The sequence below is a fragment of the Bactrocera oleae genome, chromosome 2 (genome assembly GCF_042242935.1).
Source record: "Bactrocera oleae isolate idBacOlea1 chromosome 2, idBacOlea1, whole genome shotgun sequence".
NCBI lineage: Eukaryota > Metazoa > Arthropoda > Insecta > Diptera > Tephritidae > Bactrocera > Bactrocera oleae.
The window spans coordinates 54,075,159-54,101,719 of record NC_091536.1 but is presented as its reverse complement, the minus strand read 5'-3'; the positions used below and the strand labels follow the sequence as shown (position 1 = coordinate 54,101,719).

The 26,561-nt window shown below is 34.4% G+C and overlaps 1 protein-coding gene across 1 annotated transcript in view; it reads left to right on the top strand.

The window, feature by feature from the left end:
- The window catches only part of LOC106620518 (serine-rich adhesin for platelets), a 128,024-nt gene that overhangs the window by 67,690 nt on the left and 33,773 nt on the right, over nucleotides 1-26,561 (top strand). Inside the window, exon 3 of the mRNA XM_036357916.2 lies at nucleotides 5,722-6,241. Within this exon, the coding sequence (XP_036213809.2) occupies nucleotides 5,722-6,241 (520 nt within the window). The remainder of the gene's footprint in view (nucleotides 1-5,721; nucleotides 6,242-26,561) is intronic.

Sequence of the window (26,561 nt, the reverse complement as noted above, 5' to 3'; positions counted from 1 at the left end):
TGATTTAGTCGTAAGGTAAGGTACAGAACGAACGTTTCAGTATCAGTATATCCCAATTATAAGAACAAGTTGTGATCTATGTAATGGTAAATCGAACTAAAAATCGTCGAGAAGAGGACAAATTATTTTTTTTTTGTAAATGTTTTTTTTGTGTTGTCTTACTCGAACGCTTCGATCTCACAGAGGATTGGTTTGGAAAAACTAATGTTTTCAGTATTTTACTAATTGCATAGAGTTTTAGGATTCCAAAGTGTACTTTAATTTTTAAATTTTAAACAAAAATTTAAAGATCTAAAGACATTTCCGACGATTTTTTTTACAGATTTCCGACTATTTTAAACTTTTTCTTTGAAGCAACTAGATAGTTCTGAAACACTGTACGTTATTAAATAATTAACTAAAAGCATTACTTTGTTTTATGCGTGATTTACCGTTATGTGAAAAAGTAATGATCTTACAAATTGAATTGTAATTTTTCCTGAATGGCAAAGCAGCCGCAATATAACCTGTATGACTTATCTGTACATGTTTATAAACCCAATGATGTTGTTCTTATTGTGAGTAACAAAACATAAAAATATTACGCAACATCTGCTAAAAAGGCAGGAACTATTATTTCATTCTTTCATTCATTTTCATTTTAATTTTATCTATCTTTAAGTATAATCGTATACACATATTGTTTATATAATATTATATAATATATACGTACATATACAAGCATCAACGCCAATACTCTACATAAGCTCATACCTGTTTAAATATTTATCTAGCATTTGTTGGAGTATTTTTGCTAATCGTAAAACGACGTTATAGGAAATGATATGAATTTGAAAAAAAAAAATACCAAAGGATGATTGATTAATACTTTGTGTTACACTTTGAACGCTGTAAGTAAGTAGTTGTTACAAAAAAAATTATATTCTAAAATGTTTTTCATTGTCTGCTGGTGTGGCATCAAAGTAAAGTATATTATACAGGTATATTGAGAAGAAACTAGTTCGTAATTATCTCTAAGTTTTCACAATTACTTACCTTCCAGAAGTAAACTTTGAGATTAACAAATAAGAGAACTGCATAGTACTCGCAAAACCATAACCAATCAGTTAAATATTTGAGTATCAATTTTTGGTATTTTTTCCGTTCCAGATATAACAGATGTATAAGTTTTAACAAATACGTAGTATATTCCTTTGAGTCATCCCTTGGATGCATATAAATAAGGGTCAGTTCCGTCTGTTGTCAGATCTACTTAACAGTCAGTTATTAAACTACATAGTATGTACATAGTATGTATATTAGGAGTTCAACTCTCCATTTAATAGTGACATTCGTTAATATTATTTTTTCAGATCTTTTCTGAAAGTTTTCTCAATTTTCTAAACTTTTCTTGATGGTTAAAATTTTGCTCATCCTCACACAAGATTATCTTCTTCTCACTTTTTACATCTAAGAGCGCAAATTCTGTATGCCATTTGATACTAAAGAAAGTATCATAGACGGTGATAGCTATAAGATTAACGGTTATATTCCTTAACTATTTGTATCCTAAACAGGGTAAATTAAGTATGCCACGAAGTTTGTAACACTCAGAAGGAAACCTCAGATACCCTATAAAATATATATACATATATAAATGATCAGCATGACGAGCGTAGCCGATTTAGCCAAGTCCCTCAAAAGCGACTTATTTGTTGGAACCGTTGATTTCGGAACACTATAGCATATAGCTGCCATACAAGACGAAGATAGAGTCTCCGAAGAAATGATTCAGATGGGACAACTATAGCATTTAGCTGCCATATACACTGAACGATCAAAATTAAGTTCTTCAAGAAATCTCTTGTTTTTGGGAAGAGTGCAACCGAAGTTAACATTTTTTCTTGTTTTTTAATACTCTTCCTTATGTCCAACTTCCAACACACGTTTTCGGTAGACATTTCAAAGTCAATATCTTTGTTATACTTTTTCAAAGATAAAGAAAAAATAGAGTTAAATGATAATCGCGAAATATTCAACTGAGAGATTGAACGTACTTACTTTAAATTGAAAACAAAAAAAAATTGGTATTTTTCTTTAAGGGTACCTGACCAAGCCTTAGTTTAATATTAATAGAGAAAGCATTGAAAGATGAGTACAGTAATTCCAAATACTAAATCAGTTCTAATAGAAAGCCTTAAGTTAAACACCATTGTTTAGGTGTTTATTTAAAACTATTTATTTAGTCAGCTGTGACAAAAGTAAATTGTCCATCTTATTCCACACAACTGTTTTGATGTTGATTATTCTCTTCCGAGGAGCCTATACGAGTATAAGCATTTTTGAAGAATATTTTCTGGAACATTTCAACACGCTTAAGTTTTTAACGGGATTTTCAACTAACCCTTTAAAAATAATTTTGGGATATTAACAAACTTAGTTAGTTGAATAAGGAGGTTGAGACACAACTAAACGCAATTCGGCTATGGAAAAGTTTTTGTTGTCAAAAAATTTATATAAGTCTAATTTGAGTCTCACTAGAATTTTCTTAGTAAGATTAAAAGAACACGAAGAGTAGTTTTTTCTTAGCATAAATATTTGATCAGAAAACATTCCTCCGCAATAGTTTAAATCTGACGTCACGTTTCATTAAGTATGTGTGTGTATATGTATAAAAAGGTTGAAACATATTTTCAAATGTGCGTTTGTGGGTGTTTGCACATATATATTTTGCATATTTAGTAATCATATAATATGTTTTAATTATGAAACCAACCACATTTATTTTGACGAAGAATGCGACTCAATTTCACGCTTCCACTTCCCTAACGACCGTACGACTTGTATATACAACAAACACGCTTAAAAATAGCAAACGGTGAACAAGAAGTAGACGCGAAAGAGAAATGTAAAACATCTTGTAAGCGGTAAAAGCGAATTACTTCAATAAAGAAGCGACAATTTATTATGCACAATGAAAGTTAAATTAGCATTTTTAACAAAAGTGCTGACTGGGCGCTACTTCTATTGGCAAGTAGTTGGGTGAGTGTGTGGATGGATGTGCGTCTTGGTATGCAATAAGGCGGGAAGTACGTTTGTGGGTGTGGTGTGATTACGACGCTATTGATTGTGCTCAACTTTTTTGGGTTTGTGAAAGTGCGATTACCTTGGATATAGTAATGTTTCTAAATTATATGAGTCATATATGTATATGAACGTAGATAGAATTGAGTGATGATTGGAAGTTCGTGGATCTAGCCACTAACTAAAGAATTTTAATTTCATAAATAGCCCGTAATTGGAGCAAAGTTATGCTCATCAAAAGTAAGGAAATTCGCAGAAGAACTGTCTTCTCTACGGCTGCTACCAGGAAGCAATGCACGTTTTGTGATAGAGAGTCTATCTAACATGACCTAGTCTGCAGTTTTTTAAATTGTAATTTGTTGTGGAAACTTATCTTTCCGTTATCGGCGATATTTCGGGTATCCTCGAACAAATCTCATAAATCTTCCACCGAATCTGTTCATATCTTTTGGATCTTTAAGTCGTACCACTAGAAATTTACACAATATACAATGAAACATCGTATGCGACATTTACTAAGCTGAATTCACGATTGTTGTGATATCCCTTTTTATAATAATAATAATAATAATATACCAACGATTACCCAACCGACGCAAGGGGCGCAATCCGCATACGTGCGGAATTAGCCGAGTCAGAAAAGGCAAGAGAGTTTTTTAATTTCAACAGCTAAGATCTAAAGTTACAATATAATAAATTGTTACATTTTCATTTATTAAGAGAAAACAATAAAGTCTTTTTAATTTTGAAAAGTGAGTCAGATAAGTCAAATGTGCTGGAATGAGAATTAAAATCATGACATATACGGCGGTATATGTGTATGGAGGTAGACTTACCCTAGAATCCCATCGGAAATGCGCTAACGCGAAAAGTAAAAATTGTTTTTGAACAGACTGTAACTTGTCAGAATGGATTTGGTAGCTAGGATTCCATACAACTGAGCCATATTCCAATATGGTCTAACCAAAGTTGCATAAAGTGTTTAAGTAATATACGGATCTCTAAATTCTTTAGACCAACGTTTAACAAAACTGAGGACAGCTTTTGCTTTCAAGACCATGGTATCAATATGAAGACTAAAATTAAGCTTAGGGCCCATATTAACTCCCAAATCAACATAGTTAAAAACTTGCTCCAGAATATGGTGTTTTATTACATAAGAAGAGGGGTGCACAGATCTACGGGAAAAGCGCATCGTCTTACATTTATTCAGATTCAATGGCAAATCATTTCTATCACACCATGCAACCATATTGTTTAAGTCTGTTTGCAACAGACACCTTTCCTCAGTTCAAGTGTATGATTTACGTTTAAAAGCTTTATGTCGTCAACGTATAATAAATTTTTTGAGAATTCAATTACTGAAGAGATATCGTTAATAAACAACAAGAACAGAATCGGGCCAAGATGATTACCTTGCGGAACGCTTAAAGAAACATTAATTGTATCTGAAGGTGTCTCCTCAAATATCACTCGTTGTGTTCTATTATAAAGATAGGAAGCTACCCATTGAAGAAATCTTGGCTGAAAGCCCAGTAGATCAAGTTTATGTATGATAATCGAGAGGTTTACTTTATCGAAAGCTTTGTTAAAGTCTGTGTATATAACTTCCGTATGCTTATGTTCTCTAAAACCCAATGATACATGGTTTACAAATTCAAGCAAGTTTGTTAGAGTCGATTTCTCTTTACGAAATCCATGCTGAGATGAGGAAATTAACAGAGAAATCGAAAAGGTTATATGGTCAGTGATGATAGCTTCAAAAAGTTTAGGTATAACTGATAGTTTTGCGATACCTCTATAGTTTTCAATGATTTTAATTATATAAAAATTCAAAAATCAAATATATAGAAAGTTTAATTATGAATTTAATTAAAATTAAATGAAGAAGAAATTTTACAAATGTGAACATCCAATTTGTTTAGAAACGACTTTTGGGAAGGATATTTTTGAAAAGGGTTGCCAATTATTAATTTATTTTTATTTTTTGAAACCGGTCAACTAAAAAAAATCATTATAGACCATCAAACTAAGCTAGAGGATTTCTGTAGCAGCTGTTTTTGGGCTGGGTTGCCACCTATTTCAAAATTAAAATTATTATTAAATGTATAGAAATTAGAAAGAATTTTTCAATATGAATTCATTTGATAATAATTTAAAGCTTCCAACAGATGGCTACTTAAATTATCTGCTACATAAATCCTTCTGAAACTTTATTAGGTTGATCGCCATTGACAATTGATTAGTTTTATAGAATAAAAAATTGTATAGTTGGCAACCCTTCTCAAACATATATCTCCAAAAATTCTTTCTAAACCAGTTTGATTAAACAAACATGTTCCTTCGCATTTCTCTTTATAAGATCTAACAAATTTAAACTATTTCTAATTACCCTTGTGAAGCTTTATGATACCAAACTATTTTAGAACCTTCTACAACGGTGACTCTCAATATGTACCCATTATACAATATAATACAAAGCAGAGTATTTTCGTAAAAAAGGTTTCAGAAAATTTTCAGGTTAAAATAGTTTTAAATACTAAATTGTTATTTAATTACTTTAATTATAATAATTTAATTAAGTAATATCAAAATTTTTTGATTGAATTTTTATTTATAGTATTAATTACTTCAAATTATTTTCCTTTGTCTTCACAGAATTTTGTCTATTAGCGATCTGCCACCTTTGCCAAAAAGTCTTAGCGGTATCAATAAAATGCTCGGCTCCGATTCGGGTTTGATCAGCGATGATGCTGATGTCAATATGGAAAACAAAAACAACAATCACAACAACATTAGCGCCGGTAGTGTGCAAAGTTTGAGCAAAAGCAATCTGGACAATAGCGTAGAATACCAAAACGGCGATAATAATAACAACAGCAACAGTACTACGAATAGTGTTAATAATATTGGCAAAAATGATTTAAACACAGCGAAATTGTTAGAAAGTAACGAAATGGACGTGAGCAACAAGGCAAAGACATCGAGTTCCGCACTACCAACAGCAACGATAGCAACAACGAATGCGAAAGAAGCAACCACAACAGCAGCGTCAGCCGCGGCGGCGACACCCGCGAAATCTGGCATCACCTCAAACGCCGCTGGCGCTGGCGGTGCGGTGGCGACCGTGACGGGAAGCACACTGGATACACAATTGGCCATTTTAAGAAAAGAAATGGTAAGTGTAAGCCTAATGCCTTTTTGTTGTTAATGCTTTATTGTGGCTTTTATGGTGGTTAGAGACAACGCAGCGGGAATATAAAATTACTTTGCATTACTATTGTAGCTCAATGTGAAAGAAAAATTACTATGAGCCCAGTTACAAACAAACAATTGATAGTAATGGTTAGCGCATGTGCGGCGGAAGACCGGACGGTAAAGTGCTTTACTTGCAAATGCTTTATACATATATGCTGATATCATTTGAAATTTATTGAACCCTACACGTGCGATCAACGGATGTTCTGGGTGCTCGTAGAGCAAAGGCGCGTTGACCCATTTCTAACTGAAGGTTACTTACGGTAATTAATTCGGCTGTAGAGAAGCAAAATAGAAAGGTTCATATTTTTTGCAAAGTTTGTCAAAATCTATAGTTGAAGTGCCAAAAAGAAATTAATTAAATTTTTCATATGATTTTCTAACATATTTCTTACAATTTATGTCGTATAAGCCCTTTGCCATAGTGATACTTCAGTTAGTTGTAGGTGTTTAGTATACGCGAACCAGGCCCTCAGTTTTCGAGATATCGCTCTCTTGCTTACAACTTTATTCCTCAAGAAGCTGCCCATGTGTCGAAACTGCCGATATTGGACCACTATTAATGATATTCTAGTTACGGAGTTAACGTTTTTTCTTGTTTTAGGTTTTTTTTTCAAATGTATTCTTAGGGGTCTCCCACATTTTTTTAATATTGTACAATACATTTTTACAATACAAGCTTTTAATACAATATTTATAGCAGAGAAATTATAAATTACTGCAACTAGTAATCCCTTAAACAAAGAAAAAAGTTCTTGCAAGTATAACCACGATATGAAACATCGCTTCTTGTTGAAAGTGAACAGAAAGTGTAATCTGACTAACTACAATATAATTCTTGTTTTTGGGGAATTTACACGTAACAAGTTGTAATTAACTTTGAAATTCTCTGTTAAAATAGAGAAAACATTATTCTTCCATATTTAAATAAATAGTTTACTTCTGTCCGCAAATTTCGAGAACCACCGCGAGTACCAATAAGACAGTGTTCAGTTAGAACTCCTATCATTGAAGCGAGATGAAGCTTGCTAGCGGCAAGTAATTCAATGCACATCTTTCGTTCCACTTTTGGGGCAAAAGGTTTTCGCAAACACAGATGTGCTGGTTGCTGACTATTGCTTGCTAAGCTTGCGCGGGATTCATAGATCCAGTACCCTTTCATGCGAACTCATAGAGTGTGACTTTACTGAGCGCCCTCCACCAGACAAATACATCATAAAACATTATCGACTTAATCACGGTTTTGTAAAACCAAAGCACAACTTTTCGTGAGAGAGCCACCGCTTCCCAAAAGCTTCTTTAAAGCAATATAAAAAGTTAAGTCGAGAGTCTCTCCAACGCGGCAAGGGGTCCATCCGGGATTTTATACCTTTTGGTAAGTAAACTCAGTTCCGTTTTATTTTGATTGACGGCTAAGCCATTTATTTGCCCAGTTGGCTACCACATTGAGGAACCCTTGGGTTGACTCGTGGGCGATATCTAGAATTTTTTTAACACCGGATAGATTTAGATTAGCTTAATTTTAATCTCATCAAAAAGATATGTCAGTTGGTGCTGATTTTTTAGTATGTGAACTGCGAAACCTAAATAAAACTATTAGAATCAAGTTGATGTAGACAGTCGTATTATTAACTTGTATTATTAGCTGATTCGATGACATTCTTAAATGATTTCTAGAAAGTTCTGGAAAATATAAACAATTCTTGTTATGTCATATAAGTTGGCTGGAAAATGTGGTAATAAAGTATGAACACATTTTCAAATACATTTGTTCTACTTCACTTACTGAATATCATTTTAGGGGCTTTAACCATCAAAAGCCAATAATAGAAAATGAGATATACTCATATTTAATAGGTGTAAACTAGTCCTATATTTAAATACAGCTTACATACATAGTTCCTAGCTGCTTTTTTTGTATTTTTACTTCGTTGATTGCAAAGATTTTTCCACCTGCCGCAAATGGTTTCTGGCTAAAATCGCACTTTCCTAAGCTTACTCTGGCTTTGACTTTGACATTATGAAGCTTTACAACAAACTTTCGCTTATCACGCTTGTGGGTACAACTCATGTACCATATATATATATATGTATATATATTGTGCATTTCTATATATCATACCTATGTATGTAGATTTGTATAATATATACACTTCTATTAGCATTTGCCGGCACTATTTTTGCATTACTATTGTTTGTTTTTTTTTTACAAATTTGTTGTTTTGTAGGTGTAAGTTCATATTCATTGGAAGCAGACTGTTAAGACACAAATTTTTTTTGAGATATTGAGTGATGCGGCCAAAAAGTTACGAGCACAAATTTTTATATACATATGTACATTTGTATATTTATACATATACATATGTATATATGTATATATGCCTCTTTGTGCGCTCTCCCTATCTTAGACCTCTTCATCCAACAGCTCGTTGATTGCGCTGCATTTCTATCATCGTATTTTGCTCTTTGCTCGTTGGCTCCTGCACTGCTGCCCATAGTCATTAGTTACTCACGCAGTCTGTCCGATTGTCAGTCAGGCAGTCACTTAACTTGGTGTGGAAAGTGAAATGAGTTGACCTTAAAATAGTATCTTCTTTTGCCTTTTTAACGTGGTGCCACCTTCTTGTTGGTCTCTTGTTGCTTCATTTGCTGGCGCGTTTTCTTTTTTTCCTTTTGTAATGCTTGCTTCGCAATTTGGGATCTTCGCGAAATACATACTATGAGTTTTATTTGTGAAACGTATGAAATATGCATTAAAATGAGTAAATGAAGCGTACAAATAGAGACAAATTGAAACAATGCCTATACAAACAACTAAAAATAAATCAGACGCACACACACACACAGATGAAAAAAAACTAAAAATAGTAGAAATACCAACATTTTACACGTACACATACAAATTCAAATATCTCTTGGAGGTGCATAGTTTCGCTGCATTTGTTAAGCGCTACACGTGTACACATACATTCATCTTGCAGAGTTTTATGTTATTTTCATCAACAAGTTCGTTTTTGAATTTTTATTATGCTATACAATATTTATTTCCCTCTTTTTTCTTTGCTTTGGTTCGTATTCATAATTTTTTCATAGTACTTATAAAGTACCCACATTCGCCGTTGTACGCATCTTTGTGCATGCGCTTTTAGCTAGTTGTCACCTCGCAGTTTGCATATTGTTTTCGTGTCATTGCCAACGCCACGTGTAACGTTCACACTTATTTATTCACCCACATTAAAAAAAAAGCTTAACGACATTATCTTTTCATGTTAAGAGTACAGGAAGTATTTTATTTTTTATGTGTGGTTTATGTTTTCACAAAAAAAATAACAGTTGGAGAAATACAGACGGCCTATTGTATTGTAAAAATCGACGATTTTTAACTTCCCGCTAAGAAAATTGAAAATTTTCTAAAAATCGGGAAGATATTGGTTTCACTCCATTTTGCAAAAATCGAGTTCTCAACAGATCTCGACGTTTGGGGGTCGAGGAAGCTTCCCCGAACATTTCTACGATGATGTCCGTATGTCTGTATGTATGTGTGGATGTATGTGTGTGTGTGTGGATGTATGTGACCCTCTTATAACTTTTAAACGGCTCAACCGATTTGAATAAACTAAACGGCATTCCAAAGGGTTTCATTGCACTTGAATTTCGTGTGAGTTTGGACCCAATCGGACCAGTAGATTTTGAGAAATCTCAAAAATAAAAATTTTGAAAAATCGTTTTTTTCGAATTTCTTCCAAACGACTTGACCGATCGACACCAAAAACTAATCAGTTCTAAACCTTGAAAAAACACATCGTTTGCCGCAAACCGGGTCGGTTGATTTACTTGCGAGATATTGAAAAAGAAAAATTTCGAAGAGCTCAGCAAGCAGTCAAAAAAGCGAAATTTGAACGTTAGAGTATGAAATTAGCGGGAAGTTGCAGGGATGGCCCTTGAGGCCAAATTTTTTCCACATTTTTTTATTAGTAATATAATTAGTAAATAACTAACTATACTAACGTTTCACCATTTTTCTGTGTGATGTTTTTAAGATCTTTTGTCTTGAGAAATGTTTTGTGTATAATTGCTAGCTGGAGTCAACTTATAATGATTTCTGTTTAAAGCCTCTGAATTCGAAAAGAATTATTAAATTCAACGAACACAATTCACAATCCAACTTTAATGGAAGACTGTTTTGTGATAATAAGTTTAATATATTATAAGTAGGAGCTCTCAATGGCATGGCTCAAATCGAAGCCTGGATGTGGTATAAGATTTCAGTAAAATATGTTATGCGGAATTTTTTTTGAAAGAGAGTCAAATAACGGATATATAGATTAATATATTTTATGAATATTGTTACTCCGCTGTTTTAAGTAAGACAAAAAAAAAAACATGCTGGTTCAATGGGGTCGGCCCAAACGGCAGTTGATATATGTATATACTAATTTTATTAATTCCATGAATGTTAAACTTGTTGGATGGAGTTTAATTCGGCAATAATAAAACTCATCTGATATAGGATGCTGAGTTAAAATATTTCTGTGCCTTCAGTGTCTTATGGGATTTTTTGATTTTTTAGGTTTCGGCTTTTTTCTGGAGCGCAATTAGCTAGATTGTTGGACAGTTTCGACGTCATACTCATAAACCCATGTATTGATGCGTTTGATGAATGTGGGGTCCTTAACTCCGTTGGCAAGCATATCTTTTGCGATCGGCGTCGTTTTCGTAAAAAAAACCGGTATTTTGGTACGAGTTCAACATTGACGATCTTTATACCCAACACATTAACCAAAATGGTTGAGTCGACCCATACGACACGTTGAGATCCTCTGCTATCAAATATCGGGTTGTTATACTCAACGTTTAACTCTTCAAAGATCACTACCGTTACAGTTCGTGCGAAGGTAGATTAGTAAAGAATGTTAACCGATTACCGTCTTTGAAACACTACTTTCTTGCGTGCTATATATTTTCAGCTCTACTCCCTTGTTAAAAATTTTTTTGCGTAAGTAACAACAAAGTTTAATTTAATACTAGAGAGTATGTGAACACCTTGTGGAAGTGGTTTAACATATTGTTTTTATTTTTATGTAATGTTTGTCTATTTTAGTTATGCCAGCTGGTTGTTCGTTTCACTACTCTCCGAGTTCTGGTGCCTTGAAAACAGCTTACTTCTATTCCTTTTGTTTTTGCTTTGTCTTGTACTCAGACGCCAAATAATTTATCAACAATTTATACCACTTTTGACATTGAGTTATTACCGATAGCTAAAAATATCGAGCGGAATTATATTGGCTCATTCTTGAACAACGTTCTACAATACAATTGTAGAGTAACTATGTGGATATATTAGAGTTGACTTCATTTGAATTTTGTAGAGCGTCTAAAGAAACGTGACTGAATTTTATTCAATGTTATGTAGCGAAAGATTTATGAGCTGAAGCCGAAGGGAAGGGTACATATATATTATATGTACATATGTATGTATATATATACATATATCGGTTCTGTATATCACACAGCTACTTGTAAATATACACATATATCAAGGCACGTTACATGTAATTTACATACATACACATATTTATGCACTTAAGTTGCATGTATGTACTACACCCATATAGTAGGTGTATGAGCGGTCAAGGCTTTCTGTAAATTAAAATAAATTTTTGCGTTGTGTTTTGTGGGTAAATTATTAATATATTTTTTCGCACCACCAATATTATTACTTTTAAAGGTGAAGTTAATTGCATAAATTACAAACTATAATATTTTTGAGTACAAACTCTGATAATCACGCGCAATGGTCGTACAAGAATCACGATTTTCAAAAATAATAAAATCCACTTTTCCAAATCACCATTTGTTTAGTGCTGCTTGCCATAAATAACCAACCAAACTAAGCATGGCAAACAGCTTAAAATTATCTTCAACATTAAACAGGCGGCGACAAGCAATTTGAGAGAGTGAATTGCAATGCGTTTGCGCAGCCAACGTCGCTGTTGTCATTGCCGTCGCAGCGCAGGTCGTGCACAGAATATCAGGTTAAATAAATGCAATGCTTCACTTCGCTAGCTGCAGCAAACTTAAGCCGACGCCGTTATCGGCGGCAACAGCAACAACAGCTATTGCCTACGAATGCTAAAGCGCTGAAATGCAATTATAAACTTAATTTAGAAAATCTGCAGAAAAATGCCAGTTTTTTACGTGAATATAACGTTTCGAAGTGGATGGGGAGTATCAAGCGGGTGGCGGGGGTAGGTGTGCGCAGTACAAAAGGGGCCAAAGCGCCGCGTTGCACAGCGTAGCCATTGAGTTGTTCACCTTAGCGTGTTAAATGGCGCACTGCGCATTTTCTATGAATACATACTTACATACAAGTATATATACAAGTTGAAGCGAAAAAAAACAAAAAGCTGAAAAAAAATACAATTAATTAAACTTAAACTTAAAATAAATGAAAATAATAAACATAAATTTATATTACAATAAATAAAATAATATAATCAGAAACAAAATGATGATTTTTAAATAATAAAACAAAAGTAGTTTAAACAAGTAACGAAGGGCTAAGTTCGGATGTAACCGAACATTTTATACTCGCAAAGTCAGATCGTATACTCGTTTTAGATTTCTATGTGGATCTTGCCGCCTTGTTCTATGTTGACCGATATTTTCGGTAAAAAGTTAACTATAGGCACTGGGGTCCACATATTCAGTACCTAGGGGCTTGAACAGTTTGGGTTCTATTTAGACAATTTTTGGTTACAAGGTGCCATACTTTAAACGGAAAGTGAAAGAATCAGATGGAATTGAAAATGGTGTTATATGGCAAATAGGCGTGGTTGTAGTCCAATTTCGCCCATTTTCGCACTATGACATGGAAATATAAAAAGAACATTATACACCGAATTTGGTTGAAATCGGTTAAGCAGATCCCAAGATATGGGTTTTCACCTAAAAGTGGGCGGTGACACGCCCACTCTCTAATTTTGAACGCGGTTCCTATAAAGTTATCTCATACCATCCCAGAGATAAAATTTAATGTCTCTGGCGTGTTTCGTGCTTGATTCATCGCGCTTTTAGTAGTTTTTACCAGTACCGTTATATGGGGAGTGGGCGGAGTTGCCACCCGATTTCAACTATTTTCACACTGTAGGTAGAGGTTCTAAAAACATGTGCTTTCAGTGAATTTTGTTATTATAGGATTAGCGGTTTAGGAGATATGGACATTAAACCTATTAGAGGCGGGACCACGCCCACTTTAAAAAAAAATTTTAACTGCAGATGCCCCTCCCTAATGTGATCCTGTGTACCAAATAACAGTCTTGTATCTTATTGAGGAGCTTAGTTATGGCAATTTATTTGTTTTTGATTTATGGCGTTTTGTGGGCGTGGCAGTGGTCCGATTACGCCCGTCTGCAATACCAACCGTCTCACGGTACCAAGAAACATGTCTACCAAGTTTCATAAAGATATCTCAATTTTTACTCAAGTTACAGCTTGCACGGACGGACAGACGGACGGACGGACAGACAGTCACCCGGATTTCAACTCGTCTCTTCATCCTGATCATTTATATATATATAACCCTATATCTAACTCGATTAGTTTTAGGTGATACAAACAACCGTTAGGTGAACAAAACTATTATACTCTGTAGCAACAGGTAGCGAGAGTATAAAAAGTTAAAAAAATGTTATGTAAAAAAAGTGAAATGAAAAACTTCAATATAATTGCCAGCTCATTTCTCTTGCACTTCGATTTCTTTCGCATTGAGCATTTACTTGCGACTTCTATTCGCGGCGCACTTGATTGACGATTTCCGCTAAAGAAATTGCCGTTGGGCAGCGTCTGTTGCGCCACCTGTGGGGTACAATTAGTCTCAACATTTTTTATATGTGTTTGCGTTTTTGTTGTTCTTCTTCTTTTTGCTGTTTCGCAAAGTGTTTTAATGATGAGTGAATAACGTCGCCGTTTTCCTGCAGCGATTTTTAGCTCATTTACTCTTTTCTTGATTTACTGACTCTTGCCTCCTCCACTCGTTCGCTCAGCGGACTTCATTAGATTTTTTGAGTTGTTTTCCGCTCTTCATTCAATTTTTTATCAATAACTTTTTCTTAATAAAGAGCGCAGACGCGAAATTTAAATTTCTTCTTTATTATAAATAAAAAAAAAAACTGAAATGATATTATCAATACAATTTTAAATATGTAATGACCCTGGTTACTGTTGTTTGACTCAGCCACTCGGGCGCATGCGGTCACCACTATTAATAGCTCCTCGCCCTGCTGGCCCGACTGCCCGCCGGTTGGAGTTAAAATCTCCAGGTATGAATTATGGAGCTAATAGTATATTAATACATATCATCGCTTCTCACTAATGACCTTTCTTGTGGCTAAATCGAAAGTGGTTTAAATGTTTTCCGTTGTCTTTTTCGGTAATTTGGTTTGGTAGATTATCGTGTTTTGGGAGTGTTGTCTTCATTTAAACACCCGCCATGACCATAGATTTGTGTGTATTTAAATAAATGAGCACCTTTACTTTCTTTGCTACTGTAGAAATGTACAGATTTGACGCTGTAATTTGATAAATGTGGAGAAACTGGGAATTGTTGAATCTTGCGTACACTTATTTACATAAGCAACAACCACACCAAAAATGTGATTGGTATTATTGATTTGAAAAAAATTTTAAGTCTGCCTGTATATACGGCAAGTAGTCTGTCGGTTTTTGAGATATCGATGATCGTTTTTTTCTCCCCAAGAAGCTGTTCACTTATCGAAACAGATTTCGGATTACTATAGCACATACATAGCTATGTATCAAACAATCCGAACGATCAATATTTAATTTTTCCGTAAAAAGCTTTTTTACATTTTATCAAACGAATTTTGGAACGAAAGTCCAAGGCAAAGGTACAATATCTGAAGAAATGGTTCAGATCGGAACATTATAGCATAAAGCTGCCATACAAATGGACCGACCTAAATCAAGTTCTTGTATTGAATCTTTTTTATTTTTAAAGGGTATTATTGCTTCGGTTCAACTAAAGTTAACGTTTTTTCTTGTTAAGATATCAAAACAAAAGACATATTACCTTATTTCCAAAAAAATTACCTAATTTTCCAAAAAAAAACACTCAAACACTTGGCTTGGAGAAACAATTTGAAAACCCCTCAGAAATGAAAAATTCTTATGATTTTGCCTTCTCTTGATTTTTTAATTTTTAGTTATTCTTTTACAAATTTTTCTAAATTGCGCTTTATGGCTTGTAACCACTTATATTGCCGACACCAAATAACCTGTTGCTCGAGTTTGTTAAATGTTGCACCCATACATACTCTCTCAAACATTTCCATGGACGGACTAACAAAAGAAGTATGTTAATTGCCAAATGAGGGTGAGGATATACTGAGGGTTGTGGGGAAGGTGAATACGCGGTGTGTAAAGTTCAGCAAGGTTGACTGCAAAGAATTAAAACAGAATTTAAATGTTAAATTAAGCAAGGAAATAAAAAATAAATAAAATCAAAAAGGTGCGGGTTAAACAAAGGAGCGCCGACTTACTGCTCACTGTTTGTGAAAAAAAATTTCGCTTAGGAAAAATTGTTTATTAAAAAACAAAGAAAAAATCGCAACACGATCGCTTAAGAAAACAAAGCCATGACATTTTACATACAAACTAGTTTAAATGTTTGTGTGGGAGTGCAAGTTTATGGCAAATTGTTAGATTTTCAGTTGGCACTAGTTAAGCCTGCATTGTAAGTACTTGTTTAGGCATCTAGCGCTTAAGTGCGATAACAGCAGCGTTTAACTGTGGCTAAATTATAATATTACTTGAGTTTTTCCGTGGCGTTCCCTGAGTTTTCGGTATTAGAGGAGCTTGAAAACGCGAGTTAACTGTGAGCTTATGCCGGGTAGAGACGGTATTCAGGGGTTTATACGGGTGATACAAGTGACAACCTTTGTTGCTATGCAAGCAGTTGTGTAACGTGCAAATTGAAGTATAAATATACTCGTATATATACAAATGCATATTTATTTATGAGGCTAACTTGCTGAGCATGAATAATTTTTTTTTGTGTAGTATTCAGTTTTATTTAGAATCCGTCTTATTAATAAAATGATAATAACTATATTTGCTGACAAAAACAATTCTTCCACATAATGAAAAATATTTTCCAAACACGAAGGTAAAATCAATTGAATCGTAAGAGGAGACTATTATGCAGCAGTTGGATCGCAAGTACGTTATCATGGTTCTCCAAACTAAAGAGGTAACCGTTACTAAACTTTTCTATAGTTTCTTCAACAGTGAGCTTTTTTAAGTCTCGATGGACGACGTTATTTCTAACATAAAAAGGTGCATCCAATATGCAAATAATTTTATTTTGTAGGGCTTGAACTTTAAAAGTTGAAGCAACTGAGCTCCCCCAGATTTAAGTTCCATACGAGTAGGTAGGTATTGCTTTACCGAACTCTTGGTATCTACAAGTATGGCACTGGACTAAGTTATGAAATTTCCTTGGCGGTTGGAAATATACAATTCCACGACAGGGCCTTTTGACATCGAATATATTTTAATTGTTAGTGCTGGGCTCAAGATCAATAGAGAATTTTTGGTGTTTTTGATATATAATTTTTGGCATTGGTGAGATGTCGAACTAAGTGTCCTTCCTTTGCAAACTCACTCTTCATATATTCCAGATCAGTTGTGTAATGTAGACTCTTTAGCACAATCTTATTAGCACGCTCCTCTTTCATCTAATATGTGTGAAAATCTACTTTAATATCAAGTGCTTTGACTGTTTTTCGGTAGCCATCACTATCGTTAAGCATGAGCCTTACCTTTCTTACCGTCTCTGACTGCCTTGTAAGTAAACGTGTCTTTACCCACCGTTTTCTCAATCATGGATAACATGTCCATGATGTTATTGATGTTGTACATAAAAATAGGCGGCGGCTAAGGTGCTGCTCTGACGGGCGCCTTAGTAGACATTTCTATATTTTGAACTTTGTATGGCGAAATTTCTGCCAGTAAAGTGTAACGATTTGAATTACTTACATCTTGAGAAGTGCCTTATCTGCATATTTTTATACCTTGAACAGGGTATATTAAGTTTGCCACGAAGTTTTTAACACCCAGAAGGAAACGTCGGAGACCCTATAAAATGTATACATAAATGATCAGCATGCTGAGTTGAGTTGATTTAGTCATGTCCGTCTGTCTGTCCGTCCATCTGTACATACGCGAACTAGTCTCTCAGTTTTTGAGATATCGATCTTAAATTTAGCGTATAACCTTTTCTCACCAAGGAGCTGCTCATTTGTTGGAATGGCCGATATCGGACCACTATAGCATATAGCTAGACGAAAATTTGAAACGAATCATTAACTAAGGCAATAAAAAATATCCGAAGAAATGTTTCAGATCGATTACTATAGCATCGGAATCAAGTGCTTGCATGGAAAATTTTTTCATTTGACGAGATATCGTCACGAAATTTGAAACGCATCATTATCTAAGGCAATAATGGCATCTCCGAAGAAATTATTCAGATGGAATCACTATAGCATATTGCTGTCATACAAGCTGAAATGATCGGAATCAAGTTCTTCTAAGGAACCTTTCGTATTTGTGAAGAGTACTATGTGTTTTTTTTTATATATTGTGGTTGAGATATATATATACATATTTTACCTTGTAGTTCATGTAGTTGCTAGTCTCATTTAATTAGCTATTGTTCTTCCTTGGACTCACTTTCGTAGATTTCGTGAAGAGAAGTTTTCATTTCAGAACGCAATTTTTTTCCGAGAGCATCTATCAATTATATGTGCAATAAAAATTAAGGGTCGTTAGACAAATTTTTGAAAAGTTCCAAGAAGATCCGACGTTTTCAAGCCAAATTTTGTTAAGCGATGAGGCCCATTTTTGGCTCAACGGGTATGTGAACAAGCAAAATTGCCATATTTGGACGAAGAGATACAAGAGATTCCATTTCATTCGGAAAAAAAACAGTTTGGTGTGGTTTGTTGGCAGGTGGAATCATCGGCCCATATTTCATCAAAAATGATGCCGGTGAGAACGTAACCGGCAATGACGACCGTTATCGCGCCACGATAACCAACTATTTGAAGCTCAAGATCTCGGTGACATTTGGTTTTAAAAACACGGCGCCACTTCCTACACATCACATCAATCAATGGATTTATTGAGAGAACACTTTGGTGAGCAGATAATTTCATGCTTTGGGCTGGTCGATTGGCCACCAAGATCGTGTCATGTCACATCGTTAGACTTTTTCCAACATTTGAAAGAGATAATCTTTAAAAAAGAAGAAAGCCAAAGAAGGTTCTTTCGAATGATAATAAACATTCCCCCCTTAAATTTGAATTTTTTGTTTTTTTAATTACGGAACCTTGAAATGGATCAGCCTTTGTATGTATGTTATAATGGTCCGATATCGGCGGTTCCGATAAATGAGACAAATTTGAAATCGATGTCTATAAATTGAGGGAGTAGTTCGCGTATACACAGACATACAGACTGACATCGCTAAATAGAATCAGCTCGTTACGCTGATCATTTATATACAAGTATATACTCTATAGGACGTTTCCTTCTGGGTGTTACACACTCCGTGTCAAACTTAATATACACTGTTCAGGGCGTAATATAAAACAAACAAATAAATAACCAAATATTTTATACTCTCGCAACTTGCAAGGATCAAAGCCGGATCGAGAGTTTCATTTATTTATTTTATTATGGTATATAAATTTCAATTATATATCTTACACATTGATCGATATTACAAGTCAACTATAGGCACTGGGGTCCACATATTCAGTACTTAGGGGCTTGAACAATTTTGGTTAGATTTAGAGAATTTTTGGTCACAAGATTACATACTTTAACTTTTACTATTCACGCAAAGTTTTACTCCGATATAATCATTGTTGCTTGATTTGCATAGTGGAAAGTGAGAGAATGAATGGAAGAATGAGATGGAATTTAAAATGGTGTTATATGGGAAATAGGCGTGGTTGTGATTCGATTTCGCTCATTTTCGCACTATAACATAATAAAATATGACAAGAATGTTATGTATCGAATTTGGTTGAAATCGGTTAAGCAGATCCCAAGATATGGGTTTTCACCTAAAAGTGGGCGGTACCACGCCCACTGTCTAATTTTGAACGCGGTTACTAGCAAGTCATCCTATACCATCCCAGATATACAATTTAATGTCTCTGACTTGTTTAGTGCTTGATTTATCGCGCTTTTAGTAGTTTTTAATAGTACCGAGATTACAGTACAGAATGTGGAGGGGGTGGTGTTGTCATCCGATTTTACCCATTTTCACACTGTCGATAGAGGTGCTAAAAAAATTTGTTGTCAGTGAATTAAGTTATTATAGCTATATAGCGGCTTAGAAGTTATGTAAATTAAACTTATTACGGGGTGGGACCACGCCCCTTTAAAAAAAAAATGACATGTAGATGCTTCTCCTTAATATGATCCTGTATACAAAATAACAGTGTTGTATTTTACTGTGGAGCTAAGTTATGGCAATTTATTTGTGTTTCAAGTTTCATAAAGTTATCTTTATTTTTAACCAAGTTTCAGCTTCTACGGACGGACGGACAGACAATCACCCGGATTTCAACTTGTCTCTTCTTCCTTGATTACCACTATATATACATAACCCTATATCTAACTCGATTAGTTTTAGGTGATATAAACAACCGTTAGGTGAACAAAAGTATTATACTCTGTACGAACATGTTGCAAGAGTATAAAAACCGAAAAAAACAACTACTTTATCATCGTGGTGATGATCATCATATCTCCTTCAAACTTTGTTATGCTGCGTTTAGGCATACAAATTCTACCGCTATATATACTCGTATACTATATGTAAAGGGTATTTTTTTTTAGAGGCATAGAACTTTAAATTGCAATAAAACAACGATGGATTTTTCGATTGACATGGATTTTATTTATCCGAAAGATAATCTTGTGGTATTACATTTTAAATATGATTTCTGGCATATGACCGCCACGGCTGTTGTCTTCCAAATGGTTAAGCGTTTGTGGCTTATGCGCATAGACCAATGACTTTACATAACCCCACAGGAAGTAGTCTAGCGGTGTTAAATCACAAGATCTTGGAGGCCAATTTATAGGTTCACGAGCTGTATGACATGTTGCGCCGTCTTGTTGGAACCACAGCTCCTGGACATCATGGTTGTTCAATTCAGAAATGAAAAAGTTAGTAATGATGGCTCTACACCGATCACCATTGACTGTAACGTTCTGGTCATCATCGTTTTTGAAGAAGAACGGACTAATGATTCCACCAGCCCATAAAGCGCACCTAACGATTATATAATATCTATTTTCGTCTTCGCATTTCGCGCTTTGCACCGCGTCGCATCAGTTTTGGAATAACCATTATCTATAAAGAGAGCCAACCCTTCCCCAGGTGTGTATGGAATAGGTACTTAGTATGATATTGGACAGTTTTTAAAATTTATGATGCCACTTCTGGATTAGAACCAACCATCGGAACTACTTGCAAAGCACTTCTCTTTCCACTGTTTTATAACAAAGACTAACGTGGCGGCCACCATCAACCCTTTACACGTCCTTGCATCAACAATTGCGCCAACCTTTTGTACTTAAGTGTCCGTCTTACATTTTTCAGATGACATATATTTGGGTTAGTTAGTACAAAATTTCCGTCCAACAACTTATTTTTTCGCTCTTCAAATACTGCTAATATTCCATGGCTAGTTCACCACTATTATACCAGTTTGCTCACAAAGTTTCCCAATTGCCGCCTGAATCAACTTAACATTTACGCCATCGAAGATCGACGAAGCCGTAAAATTGCAATTTATCTCGAAGATTGACTTTAAAGTCGAATAAACGCGAACACAAATACGCAAAAAGCACAGAAACAATTTATTGAGCAAATAAATATCTGCTTCTTTCAATTCAAACACTAATATCACCGAAAATCTTACAAAATTATATATTTTTATACTCTCATAAACCTGTTGCTACAGAGTATAATAGTTTTGTTCACCTAACGGTTGTTTGTATCACCTAAAACTAATCGAGTTAGATATAGGGTTATATATATATAAATGATCAGGATGAAGAGACGAGTTGAAATCCGGGTGTCTGTCTGTCCGTCCGTGCAAGCTCTAACTTGAGTAAAAATTGAGATATATTTATGAAACTTGGTAGACATGTTTCTTGGTACCGTGAGACGGTTGGTATTGCAGACGGGCGTAATCGGACCACTGCCACGCCCACAAAACGCCATTAATCAAAAACAAATAAATTGCCATAACTAAGCTCCGAAATAAGATACAAGACTATTATTTGGTATACAGGATCACATTAGGGAGGGGCATCTGCAGTTAAAATTTTTTTTTTAAAGTGGGCGTGGTCCCGCCTTTAATAGGTTTAATGTCCATATCTCCTAAACCGCTAATGCTATAATAACAAAATTCACTGGAAGCAAATGTTTTTAGAACCTCCACCTACAGTGTGAAAATAGTTGAAATCGGGTGGCAACTCCGCCCACTCCCCATATAACGGTACTGTTAAAAACGACTAAAAGCGCGATAAATCAAGCACAAACACGCCAGAGACATTAAGTTTTATCTCTCAGCCCACTTTTAGGTGAAAACCCATATCTTGGGATCTGCTTAACCGATTTCAACCAAATTCGGTGCATAACGTTCTTTTTATATTTCTATGTTATATTGCGAAAATGGGCTAAATCGGACTACAACCACGCCTATTTCCCATATAACACCATTTTCAATTCCATCTGATTCTTTCACTTTCCACTATGCATATCAAGCAACAATGATTATATCGGGGTAAAACTTTGCGTGAATAATACGTTTAAAGTATGCCACCTTGTGACCAAAAATTGTCTTAATCGAACCAAAACTGTTCAAGCCCCTAAGTACTAAATATGTGGACCCCAGTGCCTATAGTTGACCTTCTACCGAAAATATCAGCCAATCCACAAAGAAATCTCAAACGAGTATACCATTTGACTTTGCGAGAGTATTAAATGTTCGGTTACATCCGAACTTAGCCCTTCCTTACTTGTTATAATTTACAATTGTAAACTCGGTTATTAAGTACCATAGTATGTATGTCTTCGTTGGTTAAAGTCTATTGGACCTACTACAACGGTGTAATGAATTATCCCTACATATTCTTGTCGAATCGCTGTCAATTATTAAAGCTTCTCAAAACATAGAATTCCTCAAACTATTTTTAAGCATATAGCGATATTAAAATTAAAAAGAGACAAAATGGTAGATATTTTACGCTTTGATGATGTATCCATATTCTCTCTTCTTTTGAAATCAACTCAATAACTTTGTCCTTACTTTTAAATGTACTTTTTGCTAATAGAGTAAAACACAATTATAGCGAGCGAAGAAGTGGCAAACCGAAGACGGTCTGTGTGGTTCTGGCGCTAAAAATGTTGGATTGCTACCGACCCATTTTTAAGGCACATATTATACATATATATATATATGTACTATAAACATATAAACAATTTCGTTCCGCTCGTTTTGTAAGCATTTTAACATTAGTTTTTTTGCATATCGTTGCCAATTTGCTTCGCTGTGAGAGTTTGGTTTACATTCGTTAATTTGATTTGAGATGCATAGCATAATAACACACTTTTGTATTCCGCAGTATAAGAGAAACATCAGCGCAAGATTAGCTATAATATGGGAAGAACAACAGCAACAACAACTACTTACCAGTTGCTGCACTTGCGCCTAAAATGTGTGTTTTTAGCGCTCAATGAATGTTCGCTGGCAAAAACGCGCTGCCAATTTGCATAAGTTGCATGCATTTTAATAAATAACATAAATTAATTAAGTTGCACACACACATATCATTATATGTATATATACTCGTATATGCAACGGATGCATCTAATGTTTGCTCTCATATTGCTACAGGTGTCGGTGGTCGATCAACTATTCCAAGCTTATGGATATATATACATATATATATAACTATGTATGTGTGTGTTTGTGTAATGTCGCTCCATAGTTCCGTGGCCTAATTTGCGCTTTACCCACAGCTATGAAAAACTTTCGCACCGCCTCCTCCATTCACCCGTTCGGCAACTTTGGCTCATGCAAATTTGTCAAACCTCCCCACCGCCGCCGATTTCACATGTATATTAATTGCCTATTGTTTTGGGGCGCACACGCACACACATGCACGAACTCGTGTGCAGTTATTCGATTGTGTATTTTTTCCACTTCGCAAACACAATTTGTTGCATTATTTTAATCGTGGATGTATTTCTAAATTTTTATTTCACTACTACATCCTTATACATAACATAAATAAATATATACGTGTAAGTACATTTGTGTGTAAGTGAGACGGTATCGTTAGCAGTGTTTCATTTATTCAATTTTGCGGTTGAATTATTCACGTTTTAACTGAGTTGGGTAATCCACTACCTGCAAGCGAGGTTGGCCGCTAGGTTAGTTAGCTATAACAGCAATTACAACAATAGCAACAGCTTGAAGTTGACGACACGGCATACTTTACCTAGGCATCGGTAAGCCGGGCATGACTTGGTAAAGAGATATGGCATGAGTAGATATCTGCTGTAACAACCAGTGTAATTCTTTCTGATTCAGTTCTTCGCTTTTTTCTCTGCTTTTTTGCTGCGAAGCTTTTTTTATAAATTTGGTTTATTTTATATTTAATTTGAAATCATTTCACTTTGCCGCGGGCTTAATGATAATTTATTGATTGGGAAATAAAGGAATGATTATATTTATTCAGAGGTGTAGAACGGTAAAGTTTTTAAGTATAGTTGCATTTACAGTGTTGGAATAAGTAATAGAAGTAGACACCTTAATTAAAAAGAAGTATTATTTTTTCAGTTTTAAAATGATAAGCCTGAAATAATTATTGATCTGTATCAATTTGTACCTTTTCTGGCAGAAGTACATAGATATATAGCCGAAGTTTCAGATACCAATAAATATAATTTTAGAGTAAGATGAATAACACTGGGAAACAGTAGTTTTGTTTTATGAAGTTTCTTACTCGATCTCCCATGATTTTGCCACGCTGATTCCAATTCTGTAGTTAGTTATTCTCTAGCAGCTCTAGTTTTCGAAATATGAACATATTACATTTGTAGCCAAATATACTTAAATTTTAGAATTAAACAAATAAGGAAGGGCTAAGTTTGGCTGCAACCGAACATTTCATACTCTTGCAAAGATCAATATTAAAAAATATAGCGAACTTCATTGTTCGTACAAATCGTAAAGGGATTACTCAAATTTGATGTCATATTAACTTATTTTGGAGCTCATAGACTCACTTAGTTTTATCACTACATTTACATTACACAAAAATTATACTTAAATCTTCCTCAAATGATATGTAAATTCAACTGAAGAGGTTAATTTAGTATACTGAGTTTTTGTGAAAAACGTCAACCAAAGGATTCATTATATTAGGAATATGAGGTTTAGACCAAGGAGAACTTTATTTATATTGATCGCCAAACCATTAATAAAATTTTATAACTTTTATTAAAACATGTCCACTCAATTTTTTTTCATATTTTATTAAAATTAAAATTAAAATATCACACATTTTGACCAACCTAAACGGTTAAAAGTCATGTGGAAGTCGGAAATTATTATATAGGATATGTTGGGGGCAGAGTAATGTAGTGGCTGATTGCATTAATTTTTGACATTGTTCAGGTATACTTGAAAACTTATTTACCAAAAAATTTTATAAATATATAAATGTAAACGTACATATATAATATATGGAGTAAAGTTAGCCGGATGTTTCAAAACCCTGATTATCAGTTACGTGGGAGCTAAGGTAAGTTTTCGTCCGATTTTATCTATTTTATACACAAAGACACTGTTATTAGAAAAATACGCTCTCACAATTTCACTGAAATAACTCCCACATTGGCCGATACATGTTGTATAAAGTCAACTTTATGTTCAAAAATCTCTATACTAGGTATATGGGGGCTAAGGGAAGTATCGACCCGATTCAACCCCGGTTCCTATTAAGGCCTAATGTACCATCCTTTGTAAAATTTAATGTCTCTGGTGTATTTAGTTACTCATTTATCGCGCTTTTAGTTCTTTTTAACAAAACCGTTATATGGGGAGAGTGCAGGGTTATAATCTGATTTCATCCATTTTCGCACTGTCGGTGTCGGGTTCTAATAAAATTTATTCTAATGAAATTTGGTTATTGTAGCTTTAATGGTTTTTTACCCCGCAGGTGCCCTCTGCTAGTATAATTCCCTCTATCAAATTACAGTTTTAAATCTTAATTTATTGTTTAGTTATGGCATTTTATATTTTTTCGGTTTGTGGGCGGGGCAGTGGTTCAATTACGTCCATCTTCGAACCCGTCCTCACTTTTTGGCAAGGAACACTTGTACCAAGTTTCATTAAGATGTGTTAACTATTACTCAGTCACTCAGATTTCAACTCGTCTCGTCATCTTTTTTATTTATATACATATAACCCTAGGTTTAGCTGATACAAACAACTTTTAGGTGAACAACACTATTATACTCTGTAACAACAAGTTGCGAATAAACAAATGCATAATGCAGCAAATTATTTCCAAAAAAGCTTTTAACGAAGCAAACTTTTATTAATTGTATAAATGGTTTTGCATGTAACTGCGTAACTCTCCACAAATCATAAGTCATCTACAAAAATAATGTCCCAAAAATAAAATAGTATAAATAAGTAGTTCCTCTTAATTTACTCAGCATTACTCTAGGCATCTACATATACTTATATTCTTGAAAAATTATTTAGCGCAACGAGTACTAACGATAACTGAATTAACAAATGTAACATCTATGAAAAGCATTAGTGTTACAATAGAGCTGAGTAAGTGTCTAAAAATTAATAAGTCTTCTTTAGGGCCTATATTGCCAATATGGGACTTGCAAATAAATTTCTATTACTTGAAGAATATAAATTTCTTCTATACTTGTAGTGTTCTAAAGAATTTTTTGTAATATTTCTCGGACTATTTTTTTCACATTTTTGAAAAGTGAACTTTGTAAGAGTTTGTGGTAAAACTCGAAAGCTTTAGTTTTCGCTTGACTGTTCTCAGTATTTCAATATCAATACCGGAAATTACGTTTGACATGGCTGTAT